Source organism: Calidris pugnax, unplaced genomic scaffold (assembly GCF_001431845.1).
Source record: "Calidris pugnax isolate Ruff unplaced genomic scaffold, ASM143184v1 scaffold188, whole genome shotgun sequence".
Taxonomy (NCBI): domain Eukaryota; kingdom Metazoa; phylum Chordata; class Aves; order Charadriiformes; family Scolopacidae; genus Calidris; species Calidris pugnax.
Genome location: NW_015091257.1, coordinates 14,704,479 through 14,727,525, shown reverse-complemented (window position 1 = coordinate 14,727,525; position 23,047 = coordinate 14,704,479). Strand labels below are relative to the sequence as shown.

General features: G+C 39.1%; 1 protein-coding gene across 3 annotated transcripts in view; it reads left to right on the top strand.

Moving 5' to 3' along the window:
• SH3KBP1 (SH3-domain kinase binding protein 1) overlaps positions 1–23,047 on the top strand; it is a 233,840-nt gene that overhangs the window by 99,913 nt on the left and 110,880 nt on the right. For all 3 annotated transcript variants that reach the window (XM_014960425.1, XM_014960423.1, XM_014960424.1), the window contains exon 4: positions 18,239–18,345. In XM_014960425.1, coding sequence (XP_014815911.1) covers positions 18,239–18,345 — 107 coding nt within the window. The remainder of the gene's footprint in view (positions 1–18,238; positions 18,346–23,047) is intronic.

Here is a 23,047-nt window from a genome sequence, read left to right as displayed (position 1 = left end):
AAGGGGGCCTACAGAAAAGATGGGGAAGGACTCTTTATCAGGGACAGTAGCCATAGGAAAATGGGTAGTGGTTTTAAATTGAAAGAAGGGAGATTTAGGTTAGGTACTAGAAATAAATTCTTTCCTGTGAGGGTGGTGAGACACTGGAACAGGGTGCCCAGAGAAGTTGTGGATGCCCCATCCCTGGAAGTGTTCAAGGTCGGGCTGGATGGGCCTTTGAGCAACCTGCTCTAGTGGGAGGTGTCCCTGCCCATGGCAGGGGGGTTGGAACTTCATGAACTTTAAGGTCCCTTCCAACTCTAACCATTCCATGATTCCATGAAGAGAGTCATATTCTAATCATATAGCAAAGAAGTGTTGTCCTGTGACAATCTGGATGCCTTTGCTACTAGTGGTTTTATTCTAATTTCCTAATGGCACAAATCCTGTTTGAAAGCATCTGTTCTTTTGCCGTCTTCCCCTTGATTTTTTTTGAGCCCTCTGGACATTACCAGCTAGAGTTGACAGATGAGTAGAAGTCTTTAATGCATTTATAGGAACATAATAGTTATTTTAAATTGAAAGCTGAATAGAGGAATATGACACAAATTAGTGGTCCTAAGTGAATGAAAACCTCAATTTTGAGAGGCAGCAGCCAGTGGCTAAGTCACATAGGTGTGCTGGCCAGTCAGGCAGTGCCTCTGTCACTCTGTAGCAGTCCCAGCATCTACTATCACTTTCCCAGCCGTGCAGGATATAAGTGGAATATGGGGCAAGGGGTGAGGGTGGGTAGAGGTTGAGGTAATTAGAAGACATTGGGTGCAAATCCGTGATTCTCCAAGTTTCAATAATTATTCTGCTTATGAAAAAACTTTTAGAGGCTTTTGGCTGCCCTACTCCTCATAAAAAGCTTAAATAATTTAATAATATGCAGATATACATTAAAGTTTTGCATATTTCTAAGCACTTAAAACAATTCTTATTTTCACTCATCTTATGCCACTTGTGTCAAAATACAAAGAGGAGTGAAAATGCTGAAGTTTTATCTTCCTGATTTCTCTTTGAGGTTAAGAATAAAAATAAACAGTAGCTCTGGAGGATTTTTGGTGTAATGATGAAGGCTTCATTTCCCCTTGTATTTTAGTTGCCTAAATGGAAGTCTTACCAGTTAAAAAGCAAGAGAGGAATGAAGAGGGCTGAAGAGAGACTGTCTGCAGCTCCCTAGTGAAACGCCAGTCCTCAGAGTCTGCAGTTCTAGTATTTGCTGTCTGATCCCACGTGGCATTTACTGCAGATGAGATCCTAAGGGACTTTAGTTCAGCCTGGTGAGCTGGAGGATGGGTTGTACTAACATGAGGTTTGTAAACAAGGAAAAGCATCAAATATAAGAAATCAAGTTTCTGTGGGTTTGCTGACAGCTCACACCTAGTTGCAATAATATACTTTGCTCTCAGCATCCTCTCCTGTCAGAGACTGACTCACACGAAGGAGAGTGCCTCAGAGCAGCTTTGTTGGATTTTAGCAATTGAGCTGTAGAAAAGGAAGATTAATAACAGAGAAATAATACAGAATCATGAGGCATAGAGTGTTTAAAGTGAAGCCTTAAAATAGAGTGGCAGCATAGCTCAGGTTGGAAGGCACCTCCGAAGGTGATCTAGTTCAACCCCCTGCTCAAGCAGGGCTACCTAGAGTCTGTTGCCCAGGACCACAGAAAGTTGGGTTTTGAGTACTTCTAAGGATGGAGACTCTGTAACCTCTCTGGGCAACCTGTCGCAGTGTGTGACCACCCATCCAGTTTTTAAAAAAACCAAAAAAAGAAAAAAAAAGTAAGAAAACCATTAGCTAAGTTTCATTAACAACTAGAGATCCTGGTCCAATGAAATCCCTGCTTTCCTGCTTTTCTGGTTGCTGGCCAAATAACAAGATGCTGTACAGACAGGAGTTTGTAGTCTTGAATGCTCAAGGCACAAGTTGTAAGCTATTGCAGGATGAAGCTACACCATGTCTCAGGCTAGTTTCTTAAAATGTTAACTTGCTACTATTTTACAAAGACTTTTTGGAGGGGAGCGCTCTGGGAAGTGCCATTGTACGTGGAAGATAAAGGCAAATGTGGGCAGGATAAGAGGATGTCAGGAAAGGCTGAGGGGATCCATATAATGTATGTATTGTGGATGGAGTGAGAGCACAGCTGAAAAGGCAAACAGAAGTAAATGTTGGCCATAAAGTCCATTAGCTGATGCTGAAAGGCTGGAAGGTCAAAGAGGTATTGTTATAATGCAGTGTCAAGCATTGCTTTAAGTGTGTCTGCCTCTCTTGCCAGTGCTCTCCTATTAAAGAAGCATCTCTGTCATAGATGCTAACTGTCATATGGTCAGCTGGTCCCAGTAATGCATTGCATCCTTTAACTGGCAGCTTTCAACAGAGAAGCTTTTGGAGGCTTACATGTATTTCTTTTAACATTACATAGCTCCCAGGCTAGACAGCACTGGAGCAATTTAATTTTCAATTGCCTGTCTTAAAAAATTTCTTTGGGTGATCACCTTCATTTCTCACGTCGTTCTCACAGTAGTCATTCAAAACAAAGGATATATGTCTATAGACCAAAGATTAAAGCACTGAGAGATGGGACTATGTGCAAGGTAAAGCCCGGGGAAATTGGGGCAGGTGGCATGAGTAGGAGAAAACAATCAGTTAATGTGTGTTCAAAATTAGAGGATATCAATGGTGCCTTTTATAAATAAACTGTTCCTGTGTCATTTGAAATCAACAGAGAATCAGTCAGGAGGAGAGAGGGCAGATGATAAATGATTCATTTGCTTGCCTCCTCCTTGAGATTCTTTTCTTTGCCAGCTTGAGATAACAGATGTCTTAAAAATTATGAATTCACAGGAAAATGATGCAAGACAATGGGCAGCCAAGTCAGTATTTTGATAGTCTAAATATTTTGTTTCTTATATTTTATTGCCTGTTAGATCTCAAACTCTAGAAAAGTTCTTATATCAATGAATGACTTTGCTCACAAACATTTTGGTTCAATGAGGCTTTCAGTGAGGAGAAGTGGTTCTTCTGTGTTTGGGCTATGATCTGTTTTGTTTGTTGTGACTCAGCCTTTGGTTACAGGCAAGTCAGCTGGGCAAGAGAAACATGAATACTGATTGTCTGTTGTGCTATATATCAAATATAGTGCTTTTTGCAGAACTTTGTGATCACAGGTGAAAACAAGTTTCAGGGAACATTTGTCTTTTTTAACTGTAGGAGGTCTTTCAAAGTTAATTCAGAAGAACCTGTATTTTCAGCTGCAGCGGGGAGTCATTTCTCTGCAGTCGCTGTTCATTAGGTGAGGTTCTTGCCTTAATACTGTAATCCCTTCAGAGATTGCTAACTCCCACCACCCAGGTCTGTATTGAAGATGCCAAAGAATACTTCAACCTAAGACTCGTTACAGCGAAACTCTTGCAATCCAAGGCAAGCGTGACAGTGTATTCTTTGTGGATTTCTACACTGAGAACACACTGCATTTAAAATATTGGGAACAGAAGAAGATGTGAAGTCATTATTCTGACTCAGAAAAGGGGGTATTTATGTACTCCCACTTTAAGAAGGAGGCTAGATCTATTGGTGAATATTTTATCATTTGTGTGGATCTCTGTGCTAACTGAAGTGAAAACTCTAAGACTAACAGTTCTGCAGCAGCTGTCAATAGTAGGTACAGTAAAAAAAGGGACCGTGTTTGCGTAGTCACTCTGGGTTTGTCTGCAAGCAAACACGTCACCATGAAATGCTATGTTCTGTACTGGAAAGGTGGTCGGTCTTTTGTTAGACACACTCTGTGGCTCTGTCTTCCTCTGTGTCCACATACAAATTTGGCTTTGTTCACTAAGCTATTTGGAGTTCAGGGGGCTTTTACATGCATACATATCCATAGCAAATTGATTTGCAAGAGCTATTTGGTCTCACAGTGAAGGCCAAATGGTCATCAGATTTGTTGTCATCCCAGCTCCATGTTAAACTCAATCTGTTGAAAAAGGAGATGAAATGGTGCTTTGTTTGCTTTCGCCTGTTTAGTACTGAGTCATCATCCCACCTTAGCACACTCTTTTCTAAGTATAAATAGTCTTTGTCTTTATGAAAGTTTGTTTAAATTGGAGTTTCAGTGATGGCTTCAGCTCTCTTAGTGCGTTTTAAGATATTGAATCCGTGAACACTGCAAAATAATAAACAGCAAGATAAGTGATCTAAGAGCAGATAAAAAATGTAATTTACTCAAAAAAAAAAAAAAGAGACTGACTTAAGCAATAAGTTACTTTCAGGGTTATTTCTGTAAATAAAAGAAGTCTGAATTACTTCAGAGGCAAATAAGTTATCAGATGTTTTCCATGCTTCAGCATCTGTCTTCAAAGGCAAAAGATAGTGAATTACGCAAAGCTTTCCATATATTTATATTAATCTTTCCTTGCAGCATAAAGATACCAAGAATCTTTTGTGTGGTGCTTGATTTAAAATTTTGTCTGAAATACGGAGTCCTAGATTTGCTTTTGTTATTTTTTCAGCTTAGGTATTGGTAGAGATTTCTTCTATGCTTAAATACAACTTTCTATATTACTGAATTGCCCTACTCTCTGGTTGCAATAACAGCAGCAGCACACACTTTGTAGGAACAGCCAGAGTTCATATTAGTTCCCAGGTGCTGCTTTTTGTGAAGATATTTAGACTGATATTAGTTGATGATTTAATATTTATAGATGACTGTATCAGGATGCAGTGCAGCTCATAGTAGCTCTGTAAGCAAACACGCTGCTGCTGTTCATAGCATACGAAATAATTTTAGCCCTGAGGACAAACATGAGCATTAGCCTGGAAATGGAAGTTGTCTGTGGCTGCAGCTGTGCTGTGGGGATACGTGTGAACACAAGGCATGATAGAGGGGCAGCCAAGGGGAAGTAGGTGGAAATTCCTTGGTCGTGCAAGGGCTGCCTGTGGAAGCTGCATACTCCTCCAGTTCCCCTTCTCCAAGCAGCATCAGAAATTGACCAGAAAAAGCTGCTTTTAAAGGAAGATGTTAAGGGATGTTTTTACCTGAAGTAGTCAGGTACAGCACATGATACAAGGGCTCTCAAAAATATTGAACTCTTAGTGCAAAGGGAGTCACTGACAGTAGTCTTCCCTGTGCGCGAGTCCTTTTTCAATGGCTTTTGTGGTCATGTGCTTTTTACATGTCCCTTTCTACTTTGTGTCAAGATGCTCCCTTCGGTAAGACCAGCTTCTAGAATGGTAGCTTCAACATTTGAAGAGGTGTGTGATGGCACTGGACTATGTACGTGGGCCTCTCTAAACAAATATGAACACCGTACTGAGACATAGCAATGATCCCAGTGGCTGATGAAGCAATTAAAACGTTTGACTATTGCATTTTGTGTAATATATATGAAAGTAAAGGTGAAATCATGAATAATCAGTGGGTTGAGATGGCAACAAAGTTTTCAGAGGCTTATGTGTGCATAGTACTTAAATGAGAAGCGTTTTTATACAGGTTCTTCCTAACTGATGGAAGAGAATTGTAGACCAGTTATAGAATCATAGAATTGTCCAGGTTGGAAGGGACCTTTACGATCATCTAGTCCAACCATCAAACTAACTCCAATAAAAACCATCATTAAACCACGTCACTAAACACTATGTCAACCTGTTTTTTAAATACCTCCAGGGATGGTGTCTCAACTACTTCCCTGGGCAGCCCATTCCACCCATTCCAAGGCTTAATAACCCTTTCAGTGTAAAAATTTTTCCTAATATCCAATCTGAACCTCCCCTGGTGCAACCTGAAGCCATTTCCTCTCGTCCTATCGCCTGTGACTTGGGAGAAGAGACCAACACCTGCCTCTCTACAATCTCCTTTTAGGTAGTTGTGGAGAGTGATAAGGTCTCCCCTCAGCCTCCTCTTCTCCAGGCTGAACAATCCCAGCTCCCTCAGCCTCTCCTCATGAGACTTATTCTGCAGATCCCTCACCAGCTTCATAGCCCTTCTCTGGATCTGCTACAGCACCTTAAACTTATGACAATATTATCCTACTGTTTTAATCTGTATATTAAATTATATTAAGGAATACAGAACAGGGCATATGTAGCTGGAAAATTATTTAGTAATTGTAAATCTTGTGGGTAATGAAGTGCCAGGAGTATATTATGAAAAATTGTGTGTATTTTTTTTTTTCATGCTTTAATAGTGGTTGCCTTTAGTTATGGGAAGGAAGTTACAGAGGAATGTTTTATTGTATTGACATTTTTAAGCAGCGTGATTGATACATTCAATCACACAGACTCACTCCCGTAATTTTTCTGCCCTCATAAACATAGAGCAGATCTGCAAAACATATCCAAGTGTCCTTGGTTTTTTTTATTGCTTTATTTCATTGCGATAAAGCGAAAAAATGCATCCCTGTAGGATTTCAGAGTGGTTTTCTTTGGTCATGCGGGGAAACAGAATAATAAGGGAGCAGTGAGTAAAAGCTGGGGTAGTAGAATATTGGATACTTGTGAGCAGCAGTGCTTGGGTTGAGCACATAGGGGCAAATTATTGTATCACTTTGTACTGGTATCTTTTCCTGCGGTTGTAAGATACTCCATGTTTTCAGTTTTCCATTTATGCTGGAACACCTCCTGCTTCCTGCTCTCCTGACTGAATCTGCTTTGAGGGTCTTTCCCTTCTTGCTTCTCAGAACGCAAGTATTTAGAGGCCTTTTTTCATCTCTTCCTCGATGTTGAGCAATCTCTCTTTGTTTGTCTTTCATGCGACTCAGGATTAACATATTCTATCATGTAGTTTGTAGCTGTCTACCTTGGATACTTATTTGCAATAACAACCAGTGCTGTGTTAAAATTACTGTGGAAGAGATTTTACAAAGAGCTTGAAAGATGTAGAAGCAGAGGTCTTTTAGAGGGAACTTAACATTTTAGGTGCCTAAATATCTATGTACACTTGCAAATCTTTCCCGTCTTAGTACCATTTAATTGTGTTGGTCATTATGACAAAATTAGGCCTCTGGGGTAGACAAATGGGAATCTCTGTACTGGAACCAGAGGTTAGTCATTTGTGATAAATGGAGCAAGGGAAATCGAGTAGTGGCTAACAAGCTGTAGGAAAAGATCATAATTATTAAGTGTACTGGGTGTTCTATATATAAAAATACATTTGTCTTTTGGCAGCAAGCCTTTTGATCATCTTACTATTCTGCCAACAATCCTGCCAAATTCTAGGTGTTCTTCAGTAGTGAAATGACATGCAAATGTATGTGAAACTTGAATTAAATGAAGGCATAGTCATAAGGGAGAAAAACATTGCCCACATCTAGAACATAAGTCAATGGACATGTTATAATTTAAAAGTTCTGCCTGTAGTGCTTAGTAAGTTTTTTGTAGTACAATTTATACTTTAAAATAAATGGTAGTATGTCTGGCTTCTATCTGTCTGGACTATGTAATGAATTATAGATGCCTGAGATTGCCTGACAGGTAGAAAGTGCAATCAGATATGCTAATGAGCAACTTTTTTTGAGTTTCCTCAGCACTTGCTTCCAGCTTTATTGGCAATGTGCTGTTGTGGAGTGGCATAGGAATTATTCAATGATAGTTAATTTTTCTTGATGCAAGTCTTATCTGGAGAGTTTTACAAACCTTTAGGGATTCATTTGTGTTTGGATAAATGGGCTATTTGATTGTCACTGTTGATATGTGTTGTTGGTTTAGCATTAATCACTGCAGTCAAGAAAATCCCTTTCACTCAGGGCTATAAACGTCTGGATGTGCTTAGTAGTGAAGGATTTTGAGGTATAAGGCCTGCTTTCCATGAGAGCTAAAGATTCAAGGCAGTAATGAGGGAATCGAACATTTTATCTGTTGGCTCTTTTGATTGAACACCCTTTTGATAAATTACAGCTTTCTGAATGTGTTAGAATATTGTGAAAAAGGTAAAAGGAAGAAGACCAAAAAAACATGATCTGTATGTGGCATCTTTTGAAAGTGATACTATATTAAAGAACTACATTGCCGGCAGCCTTCTTACCATGAACCATCACTCTTAATAGTTCATTTGTCAGTTTAGTTTAGTAAAAAACAATGCTTATAAATACCACAGAGATTTTTTTAACTGATGAGAACAACCAAGAAAATATCGGAAAATTTCTCCAGCATTCAGAGTTTCTCATCACCAAAAGCTAAAGATGCTGCAGAGCTGGCTTGATGCAGCTATTGCAGAACGCTTGCCTCCCCTTCTTCTCCAACATTGCCCAGGGCGACTTGTTCTGCCCCTGCACTGTATGTGTAGACTGATGACTTGCCAAACCAGATAGCATTATTATTTGTTTCCTTTTTAACATTCACTATAATGAACTGATATTCATTAGTTCATTTGTTGCGAAGTTTTGGAGGATAGTGATACCCATCTGATCTGCCTGCCTGATACAGAAATACTTGTCCTGTGCTTGTGGAATGAACTATCCCGTGTGGATACCGTGGCACTATTCATTTTTGAGGATGTTGTGGAACAGTGAATGTTAATTTTCACTTTCAGTACTGAGATACCTTTTGGGAAACCTACCTTCTGCTCAGCTGTCATAGAGCTAATGGTGCCTGGGGCTTCAGAGGGCTAGCAGCAGCAAGAATAATTGATTTATTTCAATTTCTCATATTTATTTATTGTTCTTCTGAACATGTATTCCTGGGCACTTGTGCAACCTTCAAATAACAAAGTATAGCATAACATGCCCTTTAAAACGGCAGGTTATTTTGGATTATAGCATTTTCATGATGGTAGCTGAGAGATAATAACAAATCTTAACATGAGGAGCACAATTGAGGGCCCCTCCTGGTGCGTTTCCTTTTAGCAGAGCTGAAGGACAGGTAGTTGTATAACCTCGCACGCTGATCTGGTGCGTGTCAGCAGCCCGGGGAGCAGCCCTGCCACAGCTCTGTTCTCTGCAAGGTTTTGAAAATGTCATGGCTCAATTGCCGTGGGAGACACGTGCCTGAGTGTTTCTGCCCAACTGACTCCTTGTCTTGGTGTAAGTGCTGCAGAATCGGACCCATTACACCAGACTGGGTGAGTCATTTTCCTGGTTTACCAGAGCGTCTCCTAGCTTCATGCATTGACTTCCTAGAATTTAGGATTTGTCTGGGCTTGTGTTCCAAGGCAAATTTAATGTAGTTTCCTAGATTTTAGGAACAGTGCTTGACAGGAAGGTGAACTTTCTGCTCTATCGGTGGATGTGCTAATATTTTTTGTTTAACTTTGTTGCCTTTAATGGCTTCAAAATGAATATTTAAATTGCATAGATATTCTAGAGGAAAGCAAGACTCTAGGTTAAAAATCTGACTGATGTCTGAAGCACCCAGTATCAGAGAGAGGGGTTTTTTTTGTGTGAAGTGTTGTTGATATATTGCATGTGTTCATTGTGTAATAGCTCGCATGAGTGCAACCCAAAAATTGGTTGCATCTCTCCAACATTTCTTGAGACATTCATTTAATGTATGTTATTACCTGTTAGAGTGAAAATAAAATCTTGACAATGGTGGTTGGTTTTTTTCCCTGATAAGAGAGGCTTACCTGAAACTGGTGTAGTGGAGGTCAGACTAAGACCTGCAATGTAACATCATTACAGAGATTGAGAACTTGTCAAAAAGTACTGATACTCTGATATCTAAAAATGAAGTAGCACAGTTGTTGGCATTCTTTAAGAAAAAGGCATAATTTTTAAAGCTGATCTGGGTTTATTTTGTCTTTTTTAGTTAAGTTGGACAGAAGTTAGCTTCAAAACAGCAAGCTGGTAGTACAAAGTTAATATTTTTGGAGATTACTGTGTAGGAATCCATGTGGTTTGATCTAAATGCCTTTATTTAAAGAGAGGAGAATGTGCACAGCGGTTCCACAAATTTACTTTCATTTACTGTATGTTGTGAAGTGCTACTGTGCATAGGCAGTTTAAGTGGTGTGAATATGTAACGGAACACATGAGAAGTGGGAAAGATGCAATAGCAATTCATGTTTAATTTTGGTTTATTCAAATGCTTTCTCTAGAAAATAATACAAAAAAGCAGCAAAGCGCAAAAAGTAGTCAACCGCTATCTCAAAACCTGGCTAAGGGGATAATATTTTGGGATTATCCCATGACAACATGAGATGTATGCAATGAGAATATAAACAGCAAAGGCCTTTTATGGGCCATTTGCAAATCTTCTTGTGTTTCTGTTTTTGCATTTTGAAATTTCATCTGCCATCCAAGAAAGAGTGTTTCAAGTTTGTGTATCATTTTTTGTTCTTTAGAAAAGCAAATTTATAGCTACAGATCTCTATTGCCTGCAGTATTTCTTAAAGCTCCTTATACAGTCATTTTGTATTAATTGTATGCTAGGCAGTGTAACAAACTCTTTTTTGTTACACTTGCAACTTGTCTTGTCACTGCGAGTCATTTCCGAGTATGAGAAAAGAAACCAAATCTACAGGCAAGTGCAAGAGGTTGTGTTGGGTAATAGTCCCCCTCATGTCAGCAGGAGCTAATTGCAGAAGGGATAGTGGGGAACCCCAGTGCCAGACAATGGGACATAGTGCATGTGGCAGTGAACTAAGTCCCAAAGTTACCAACGACTGGGGCAAGCCACCCTGTTGAAATATGCCTTGGCTTATCAATGAGGACAGAAGCATTTGCAACTCCTTGGAATGTACTGCTTGTGAAAGGCTCTAGATGAGAGCAACAGATTGTTATTGTTGAGAACGGGCAAGAGAATGGATCATTTGGCAAAAGCTGGTGTAAAGGCACCACTTGCTGCTGAGGAATATTTTTGCATCTCTGGAAGCAGGGGAGAAGCGGAGTGAGCTTGTCCAGTGTTTACAAGGTCTGTGTAACTTCTTTTGAAGTACAGTTTGAAAAGACTGTTTGAAACCCTGTCACCAAGATCCAATTTTGCCTTGTGATGGAGTGTTTCACTTATAATGCTAATCCAAAATAATCATTGGCACTATGAAGTTTGAAAGATACTGGTACTATAGAGAGTGGCTTTGATGAACAGACACATTTCACCTCTGCATGTGGTTGAGTTACTGTGTAGCTTAATACTGTTTTACACTTTCCCCCTTAAAGATACATATTAAAATATCCAGTCTGTATGACAAGGCCAAGCATTCGTATTGGAGTTTGGACTTGCTATGTCTAATTCACTGGTGATGATATGATTGCACTCTTGATGTTGCACTTGCAGAACTTTCTACTCCTTTTATATGCATTTTAAAACTTTCAGACTCGGAAAACAAAGAATTTTGGTGATGTATGGTTAAACTGTGCAAGTGTGTTTTGAGTTTGTGTACAGTTACTTTTCTAGCATTTCCTTCTGCTTTGGGTTAGGCGTAAATAATGATCTCAGCTTCACTAGTATTTCAGTTCTGTCTGTCAGCTGCACAAGCCTGGCTCCTGCTGTGGCATACAGAAATGCTTCACTTCTCGGTTAATTAATGGTTTTCTCCTAAAAGCATATGACCACTGGTAGTACATTGGTGCTGTACTTTGCTTCCAGTAATTACTGCTATTATGCATAAGACTCATACACAATAAAAGGCCTGAATATTGCTGCATGTTTTTAACAAAGGAATGAATTAATTGAACAATATGAGGTTTGCAGTTATTCTGATGGTGCGTTTGTGTTAAAACGTGATGGCATAACATAAATATGTCTTCCAGGCTTTTAGGTTCCTCACAGACAAATCTTGGTCATAAAATTCAGAGCAGCAGCCAGATGGCTGAAACCTGGAAGTGTTGCTGTGGAGTCTAGCAAGAGAAAACCTACTCCTCAGTAACAGTAGAACATTAACACACTCGGAGTAATATATTACTAGCAGTGATGGCATATTGCATTGTGGCTTAATTGTGCTCAATGGAGTCTCCTGCAATCTTCATTATTCAGCTACACACGTCAAAGCACGGCACTTCCCAGGTCATCTGCTTGAAGAAAAACACAGTGCCTTTACATAACCCATTTGGTAGAGTACTGGAAGCACCTCAGATATTCCCTCTCCCCTCACCTCTCCTTGCAGTTTTATCTTTCTCTTCTCTGAACGCTATCTTCAATGTATTTTTAAAAAAGCAATTTTTAAAAGTTAACATTTTAAACGTTAACTATTTGTTTGCTCTTACTTAGGTAACTTTTGTTTCTCAAAAGCACTTACTGAGGGTAGTGGTGTTAAGAAGAATTTTTCTCAGACATAAGCTTGTAACTCAACCTTTTTCTTAACTTGAATCTTAATTTGGATTTTAATATACACAGTTCAATGATTTGTAACCAAAAAAAAAAGTAATACAGTAACCTTCTAGGCTGGCAGTCCAAAACAGCTGTACCAGAACTCCATCAGTACCATTAAAATCAGTAATGTGCAACCTAAAGCACATACGTCATCTCTTGGTTGTACAATGGTTGTCTTTTGTCTTTTTGCACATTAAATTTAGAACTGGTTTCTAGCTGAGTCATATCACAGCCCAGCTTGTCTAACCAGGAGACACTGTGCACTGAACCAGTTCCCCCCAGCTGCAGATATAGCTTTGAAAGCTGGAAGGATGGGAAGCGCAACTGAGGCTGATGGACAGACGATACTGCATGCAGAGAAATCTGAAATAGAAGACAGGAAACTTTTCCTCCAAGTTTCCTGAAAGGGTCTTCTTTGACAAACAGTTTTACTCAGCTCAGTCACTTGGCATCTACTTGAAGGGTGGCCCAGTGGAGCTCAGTTTCCTTCCATGGTTCACCTGAGCCTGCCCAGCAAGCCTGCAGTAAAGGAAAGCCCATGGGTCTGCAGGGGCTGCTATGTGCTTTAGTGTGTTTGAAATTTTTTAGATGTGGGAAAATTTTTTTAGGCTCCTCATGCCACAAACCTTGACTTAGTCCCCAGCCTAGCCTATGCAATTTCCATAGCAATGCTCCTTTATTAAAATAAAATAATAAAAGAAATATAGGAATAACTGGGTTGGATTGTTTGTCTGAGCCACAATGATATTAGTATGTCTTTTTTTAACATAGATCATAGCATCATAGAATGGTTTGGGTTGGAAGGGACCTGCCATGGGCAGGGACACCTCCCACTGGACCAGGTTGCTCAAAGCCCTGTCCAGCCTGGTCTTGAACACTTCCAGGGATGGGGCATCCGCAGCTTCTCTGGGCAACCTGTTCCAGTGTCTCACCACCCTCACAGGAAAGAATTTCTTTCTAATATCTAATCTAAATCTCCCCTTTTTCAGTTTAAAACCATTACCCCTCATTCTATCGCTACCCTCCCTGATAAAGAGTCCTTCCCCATCTCTCATGTAGGCCCCCTTCATGTACTGGAAAGCTGCTGTAAGGTCTCCCTGAAGCCTTCTCTTCAAGTACAAAACTGTGGGGCCTAGTTTTAAAGAGATTGTCAGTCATTTAGGTATACCTCTTGTCAGCAGGGAGAGGGACAGACATTTGCTCCATGGGTCTGTTCTCTGAATGTTTTTATTGAATATAGTTTTTTTGAGTCTGTACAGTCGTTGTACTGTGTTATCAAAAGGATTGCTGTACTTGTTCTTTTGTGCTGAAGAAGAAAGTAGATTAGTATGTAGAGTTGATGGACCTTCTGTTAGCAAAGTTAACCATTTGGTTTTCACTGACAGGACAGGCTACAAAGATGTTGGCATCAGTGAAAAGTAGGCTCTATAGAAACCACCATATTACCCGTTCACACATGAATATGTTTATATAAATATCTGTCTCATTACAGATGTTTTAAGTTTAATAAAAGTAGTTTGGATTGAAAATTCCAGTCCATTTTGAAATAGTTTGCTTCCTATCTGCTCTGCTGTTGCTGCACTTTTCATCAAATCTCATGCTGTCAGTTTGTGACCTTTCCTTGGTCCGATGGCAACATGTAAGGACCAGTGTGACTTCTTGTGTAGCATTTCCTCAGCTTTTGGTGCTCCTTACAGAGGTAAGCATTGAATGAGGATATGTTGTCATTGCCTCTTTTGTGTCTTCATTGCTAATGCCAGAGGGGTGTTTAAATGTCTGGAGATCATTCTCTAGCATGTGTACAGCTGGAAGAAGCGCCTTTATGGTCTCCTGCTGTTACAGACAGCCGCACCATTTTTAAAATCTGATCAAACACCACTTTGAAACAAATTAGACTTATGCCCTTTCTAAATATATGTTCATATCTTTTTCCATTTGACCTAACTTTAGACCTTTTAAATTTAGATGTTGAGGTCTGATCTAGCCACACTAGTAGAAAAAGACATCTCTAGAGTCATTCATCTGATGTATTTTAGTGGTCTATTTTACAGTGACAATACAGTGACAGTGACAAAACAGGAGGTATTAGGTTCTCTCCACTCCTGAGTGATAGGTTCAGATTTAGACATTCAGCTCCGGGACACCTACAATGACATAGGTGAATTCTAGGATAAAAACCAAAAGTAGCTGATTTAACAAAGCCTGTTGTTTACGCTGCTAAGCTACCAAGTTTTATTCTGAGTCAAAGTGTTTGGGGAATGACTGGAGAAGCAATTCACCTCTCCAGGCAGAGGGAATGGTAGCCTTAGGTGGAGTGAGCAGGAATTTGCAACCAACAGCTGCAAACAAGGGGGCAGCCAGCATCGCCCTTAAGGTGCTTTGTGACATGACACCTTTCACAGCGTGTGCAAGGTCCATTTTCTTTCCTCCTGCACCAGATCTGCAGATGCTTCGTAAGGGTTCAGTGCCTTCAACACAGCCCTTACAGGGAGTGGGGCAGTCAGGCATGCTCTGCGGCGCAGTTGTTGAGGTCTTGGTGCTATCACTTCAGATGCAATATGCTTTGCAGTCACTGGTACATGCCCAGCAAATTCTCTGTAGCTCCCTGGTTTGTTTTAAGAACTGAGTGCATGAACTAGGCATGTGATTTTTTTTCCTTTGAGGTTTATTATAACTGTGTAAATGTGAGCCAGTGTGTTTTACAGGAATGAGTGACATTATTTCTGTGTGATGGCTTGTTCTGAATAAAATGGAGCTCAGTTAGTTCCCAACCTGCAGCTCATAGGCTTCTTGACTTCAAAACATTTCTGGTGTTGCGCCACAGCTACGGGGAAACGAAAAAGCAGACAACTGCAACCAGGAGGCAGAGCCCAGTGGTGCTGCCTGCAGCAGGTTACTTGCTACAAATTGTTATACATGGGCTAGTAAAAGTTCACGGATCCTATTTTTTGTTTCTTTTAAGCTTTTCAAAACCCAGTGAGGACCTTGAAGCACACCTTTTTTGATTTTAAAGTACTGGGTTTTATTACCTGCCTTTTCACCACTCGGTAACTTGTCACTTGCAAGTAACTCAGTTTATGCTGAAGTGTGGAGAAGGATGCAAAAAACATCTTACAAAATATTTCCTTCATCAATTTACAAGTTAGGGGAAAATGGATTAGATTAGAAAGTAGCTGCAGTCTTCATTGTGGAATTGCTGCCCTGTATGGTTTAAAATTAACTTTACATCGATGAGTCAAATTACTTACCTTTTAAAGTCAGTGTGCCATTAAGATCTCAGATGACGTACAGTCAAAGCATAGACTGTGGTAATACTCTGTGGTAAGTGGCAATATTAACAAAAGGGGTAATGGTGAGAGAAGACCAAGACTTCAGTGTTTCTGCCAAAACTGCTTGTTACCTGTCCTAGTTGGTGTTTCTGGTTCCTGACCATGCTGCCTTTGGAGACTTTGTGCTAGTTAAGAAACAGACAAAAACTCAGTGATGTTGGACTGCTAATACTGTATTTGCAAAACCAGAGTTTTTCTTTGCTAACAGATTTTGTATATGCCCAGCTTGGTTACTCTGACTTCTTTTTCTATCAGCTCTGTTTTCTTAGAAAACTCATACTGCTGTGTTACCTAGGTTGCTGTAGTATAAGAAAAATCCGATACCCCTTGGCTGTAGAGCTCTTCACACAACTTATGCTCTGCTCAAGTGCCCCAAACATTAGCATGCACAAGGGGTCCAACAGCACCTTCCCCTTAAAACCAAAGGGATTCACTGCTGGATCAGTTGTTGTGCATTAGACCACAGAGAGGAACTAGTTCGTACATAGAGTCTATGCCTCTTGTTGGCTTGCTACTCTCAACTTAACGTATTTCTCTAGAGAAAAAATTAGGAGGAGAGGGAGAGCAGTGAGACAACCATGAGACTAATGGAGATAAATGCAGACTTCCACTAGATTTCCTATACAGTAATAAAAAAGACTTTATGGGGTAGGAGGGGGAAGGATTCATACAGTTCTATTATTAACATCCATAACTGTGTTTATTTCTTACTCTCTCAGCAATCTCAAAAATATTTTCTAAGAGTCGCACAATATTGATTATTAAATAGGGTGGCAACTGACGTCTGTCACATCAGGCAACATCAGCACATCAGTTGCTACTTGATGTTAGAAATCAGAGTGGGAATGTTATCTTTTGGGAAAATAGCCAGCCTCTTTTGCACAATCAAAGAAGCACTCAATATGGAAGGTATTTACTATATTTAAGTAATTTTGAATGCAGCTGTGTAAAGTTGTCAATTTAGGACCATTTCAGTTTAGATGGTAAAGAACAAACAGTCATCTGTAGGTGGAAAAAAGGGCCAATTTGAGTGAGTTTGGTTACTTTGCATTAAGGTATTAATTTTAACATTCAAAAAGCTGCCACTTGTGCAGGATTGCAGTGGCTGTGAAAAATACTGTCAGAAAGCCAAATTCAATGGTGTCCCTTCTCCCTTCTTTCTCTAGTGTCAATTAATAGATTTGGAAAAAAAGGTCTGGAAAAAAAATTACTGTTTGACCTTGAGCAGGATTATCAGATTGTTGCAGGGAAAATAATAGACTGACCATAAGATCCATTTATGTAATTCAATGTCCAATTAAGGCCTTTCTTGGACAGTGTTTACACTGATCGTGGTGTGTCTTGAGCATGTTTAACAGTTCAGACAAACAGCATAAGACAAAGTACGTTTACTTGTGTAGAGCTGTGTGTATATCATGTGTGGATACATGTATATAAATAATACAACACAGCATGGTTTATGCATTGCACGTCTTCTAGAGAAGAGGGAGTAATCAGTGAATCCTATGTTTTGAATGATTTCTTTCTTCCTGCCTTCTCCTCCCCCACTACATTCCAATATGGCTGTGATTCATGTCAGTAAGTTGTCCTTCAGCTAACGGAGGCTGAGCAGCAAGCTTTGGCAGCTTAATTTTGGGAAGTTCTCTCCTCCCTTCTGCTAGAAATCATACGACTATAATTATATGTAACCCAGTAAACATTCTGGAACTAAATCTTTAGTTTATCTGTCTGTCTTGAAAGTGATATGTCAGAAGGGTCAAGTAAAGGATCATACTTTTATTCAGAGAGATGAATTCAAGCCTCTTTCCAGTCGTGCATCCAAAGATGCACTCTCATACTAGCTTCTCATGGGAGCCTGGACATCCAAGCTGAAGAGCAAGATGGCTGGTGATATCAGTTCAGTGGCTCACTGATTACCAAAATTAGCCTGTCTTAACAAAACTAACCCAGTGGCATACATAGCTTTGGGAGTCCTTTGGGATCAGTTTTCCTTCTGTTTTCTGTACTTTGGAAATAGGTGCACATACGCACACACATATATATCTGTATGTGTGTGTATATATATATATATATATGTAAAAAATATGTATAAAAAATGGTTAGTGAGATATTTGTACACCTGTGAAGGAATTATGGAGAAAAAGATACAGGACAAAATAATCACTTGAGAGCTTATTACCATATCAGCAAAAGCCACAAGGTTTTGTATCATTCCCCACCTCTCCAATTTCTGTATTTGCCTACACCATGCATTAGACTAGAAGAGAAATTATATCAAACACATTTGGAAAGATCCTCTGGGTAAAGTTTGTCCATCCTGTCCCTAGGAAGCACAATCTATTGGTTAAATTTTGGCTCATGAATTTCCTTCCTTACAGAAAGGAAAAAATTCCCACAATTTATTTTAAATTTTTAATTGCATTGACTTATAAAAATAGTTGAAAGAAATAATATGCACCAGAAATCTTTTCTCTACCCTCTTTTTGTAAATTAATTCTAGGCATATATACAAAGCATTGCACACATTCAGATTCTTTTAATAGTACTCAAAGTAGAATATTTCATCTTTAAGCGTTTCCCCTGACTTATGTTTGGCATGGAATTTTGTTTTCATTTTACAATTTTCCTGTTTTCCTCATTTCCACCAGGAGAGAGAAACAGAAGAAGAAGATGTCAGGTGGCTTTCAGTTATATGCCTCAAAATGAAGATGAACTGGAATTAAAAGTTGGTGACATCATTGAAGTTGTGGGAGAGGTGAGCAGATCTTGAATGGAATATAACATGCAGTTCTGCCATATTGTGTGCGTGCTAAGCTCTTAGATACAGTGTGTTTTAAGACATAATTTAAACCAGACATTTTTCTTTTCTGGTATACTGACGTGTCTGCTTTGGGTTACTGTTGGGGGTGAGAGGATGTGGTTGTTTGCTTAAGGATTTCATGAGGGTTTTTTCCGCTGTAGCACTTCTGCTGCTTTTACTTGATCAGTTGACACTTCTGGGTTCCGTTCAGGGAAAAAGCTCAGGGCTTGTGCTACAGGGCTATTGAGTTTAAATCTCTGATGAACAAAGATTACAGCAGAAAAAGCTCTTCCCAATTTTATTAAGACAGCCACAGGGAAGAATTATCTTTACGGAGTTAAACTCATTTAAGAATTTCACTTGAAACCCTCTGGAGTTCAGCTATGGCTTTCACCTTTGTCTGCAAATTTTAAGAATTTCATTTTAGTATAATCCGTTTAAAAAAAAAAACCAAAACAAAACCCAACCCCAAACCCAAAACAGCAAGAAACCAACCAAATGAAAAAAAAACCCCAACAAATTCTTTAGAGACTCAAGATGCACTTATTTGGGGTGGAAATGGATGTGGAAAATGAATGCACATCTCTTAGGACTGGGAACAAATTATGAAAGCTTGGACAGAGATGAAATTTTCTTTGCATGGATGAATCTGGTTGCAGGATCAAGGAATGTTGTTCATTCCCAGTATCTTCTGGTTTCTTCCATTAGAGATTTTAGAAATATGATTTTAGAAATATTTTCTTGAACTTAATAGCATTAGGACCAAAAGTCAAAATGCTAACATGAAACCTTTAAGTAGAACGCATTCAAACTCATTTAGTCTTTATTTGCTTAGCTTTAAAAAGATCTAAGAGCTTAGTCTGCTTGAGCAGCCATTAAAAGGTGTGTTTCAGCTGGTATCGTTTATTTGTAGGATTTTTCCCCCTGTTACTTAGCAGCTCATAAGTCAACATTTTTTTCCTTATCAAGGATCTATGATTAGTTTTCTTTTTCCTGCATCTGTCACTTAAGAAATCAGTTCTAAAAGAAGATAAATTCTACTGCAATCTGCATGACATCCAGCATTTTCTTATGAGAGATTAAATTCTCACATCTGAATGTAAGAGGTTTAGTGATCACGGGTTTTCCTTTAACCTACCTGTGCACGCCAGCTCTGCACATAGCTCTTCCTGGAATCAGACATGATGTGTCACTTAACTAACCTTATTCTGTCTGTGAGCAGAATTGTAATGGGAGATGTCAAGGTTGTAAGATATTTAAGAGCGTATTTTGAAGAGAAAGTAAACCCAATATTATTATGAGTTTCACGGCCTCACATGAGCTGTTCTCATTGTGGAATTTGAAGTATACTTGACCTCACATGGCCACACAAATGTCTTCGTCAGTTGTCCTACTTAAAACTTTTAAGTCTGTGTCTTTCAAGAGTAAAGAGATGGAATAAAACCCTTCCTAGTATCCAGCCAACAAATTAACTCTACTGAATGAGTTCTATGATTAAATAATTTAGATGAGACACTAGACTTCTCTTAAGAAATGCATCTCTTGTCTTCGTATACATTTGAACAACTTAATTATAAATAACAGATTTATTTAAATCCAAATGACACCAAAAACGTTTGTATTAAAATTGAAAGATGTAGAACTATGAAAGCGAAACATTCCTGGACTTGCATGTGAGATTATTCTTAAGGGGGTGTTTTTTGAAACCCACTTGGACTGCTGATTACAGACTTGGTAGTCTTATCCTCATAATTGTACTTTGAATTGCTACTGTTGAAGAAAGCATAGGCAACTTGCTGATTGTAAGATTTAGGAAAATACATTGTCTTGGCTGCTTTTTTGATTGGCACTCCTAAAGAATGTCATACTGGAGTTAGTTTTACTTAGTGTGGAAGATGATTGCCCATGGCTGACTTGAACCACTGGCCGTAAGTAAATGCTGAAGCAGAGCAGCTTACACAGGTGAGGCTGTGCCCACTTTGACCTTACGAAATGCGCTGTTCTGCCAGCTACTGAAACATAAGCTCTGCCTCAGGCATCATCTGGTGCATTCATGCAATCCAGGACATTGTCTGACTGTTCTAGGTGGAACTAGATCAGCTGGTGGAAGAGGGAAAATAAAAGGATTTAGAGAAAAAATTCTCAGCACCTCAGGAACGGTTGTTGTATGACCTTTATTTTCCCTCATAGTTGATATCAAGCAGTTGATTCTGAACACCTGCTGTTATTACTTCCTCTTCTGCCCTTATCATAGTAGTGTTAATTCCTCGAAAAAGTATGGCAGAATTTTTCTTTTGAAACAGGAACTTTGATATATAAAGCTGCACCAACCAATGTACTGATTTCATTGTTTACCTTTCTGGTTAGAGGTAATGCTTCATAATGTTTTATGTCATTATATCACAGAATCACCATGGTTGGAAGGAACCTCTGAGATCATTGAGTCCAACCTTAAAAAAACAAACAAACAAAAAACCCCAACAAAACAAAAAACACAACACCCCACCACATCACACCCACCCACATTTGATGCTCCTTATGTGAAATGTTTGATATGAAAGACTTATTATTTAAAAAAATATAGCTTCCTCAGCTGTGAAAATTGAGATTTTTTTTTTTTTTTTTGCAAGGGCCAAAATCACACTGTGTTATTGTACAAAAAACCCCAAAACAATAGCAAAAAACCCTCCCACGTAGATGACAACTGTAGGAAATTCTTGCAAAATACCTATTTTTTTTTAATCATCACTCCAGATGAAAAATTGGATGATAGCATCTTCAATATTATTTACAGTGGCTCAGCGGGTAATTGGAATATTAGTGGTCACTTTCTTTCCATGTCCAGTTGATCCTTTCTCTTATCCCATTTTTATATCATGAGTAGGAAGTCTCAGATTCCCATAGGTAATATTTTATTGTATGCTACTAAGCAAGTTACATCAGTTGAATTAATTGGTTTTAAATTGGCTTAGATTAGTATGTTCAAATCTCTGTGGATTTCTGCTCAGTTGGAAATAAATTGATCCCTAACTGACTTAACAGCAAACTAAAACGGATATTGTTTAGATCAAAATACTGTCCATATGTCTTTATGCGGGTATTTAGCAAAAAATATGTTTAAAATGTCAGTTATGGTTGACAACTCATTAAACTGTTCCTCTTGCAATTAAAGCTGGTTCCTGTTGTACTGTGCTAGTTTGCCTTCATCCTTAAAGAAATGGATTCTGCTCCTCCTCGAACCCCTTGAAGGTCACTGCCTCCAGCAAAGGGCTGGCAGAAGGGAATGCAAGTCTTCTCAGCTGCCTCCATCACTGCCCAAGCGTGTTTCTCCAGACCCCCAGTGAAAATAGGTTATGCTGATATTCTGTGATTCTGTGATATCACATGGTGACACGCTGAGGATTTGTTCCCTTCTCCCACCTCTGCTTCAGGGTGCTAACTAACACCTAAAGTGTGTAGTAGCGTCTAAAGCTGCCCCAGATCCTTTTTCCTAGTGCCAACAGATTGGATAAGATACTTTTTGAAAGGCTTTTTATGTCCGTGGTAGTGGTAGGTACTACTGGAAATTCCTTTTGTGGCAAAGTGGTTTGGCTGTACAGTGGATTGAAACAACAGCAAGTGTGAGTTTTGAAATGCCAGGCTTGTCATCACTTAGGTATCCTTGGAGGCTGTGTATGTTCAGAACTCACAGTTCCTTCCGATTTGTTCTAAATAGTTAGAAATTAATTATAATAAGATCAAACATTCATCACAATAGATAAAAATGCTGGTTGTTAAACTAGAGGTTTCTGTAACTACAGAGACACTGATACCCATGAGACATTAATTAAGAGACTTAAATTAAAAGTGCATTTGAAACTAACAAGAGAAGCGTTTTCATCATTGTTTACGTACAAGTTTAATATGTGATTGATAGCTTTTTGCTTGTCATTTTCCTAGCTCATTAGCTATAACTCTAATTACAGTTGTCCCAAAATACAACTGTAACTAATTGTCTTATTAAATGCAGATATCAGAATTCCAATTATGTTTCACCCTTAGACTTTCATGGGATGCCAGACAATTAACCTGCAGCACCAGAATAAGGACATTTGGCATGTCATTCAGCAGTTCCTGCTTTCATTTGGGATTGGTCTGTTGTCGTGCTGCTATATACCTTGTGGCCTTATCCTGCTGGGAAGTCAGCTTTTTGGCAGTGTGTAGTGCCTGGAGTTAAGCTCACAAATAGGTCTTTGAGACAATAATACCACTGAGCTTATTCTTTGACTTTTAGTTAACGTTGCCATATATTACGTGATCAAATCCTATAAGGAACTCATTCTAAATTATAAAAATACAGACTAATTTTTTACAAATCTGTTGCATCTCTTGGGCAAGGTTGCTGGTTTTTGGGTGTTTTTGTTATTATGAGATAAAGTGGTTCAACCCATTTCCAAGAACAGGATAGGCACTGGGGATTGAGATGGACTTTTCCTTAAAGTAACTTATTTTGACAGCTGTGAAGCTGAAAGGGAATTATTTATTAGTGGCAAGGGGATGGTCTATGCCACAAGTACAGAACTGTATAATACTGCAGAACAGCTGGGAATGAATGCTGGGGTTCCACGTGCCTCATTTACTTTTCTGTGAAATCCTGTGGTAAGGTGTTTTTCCTGAT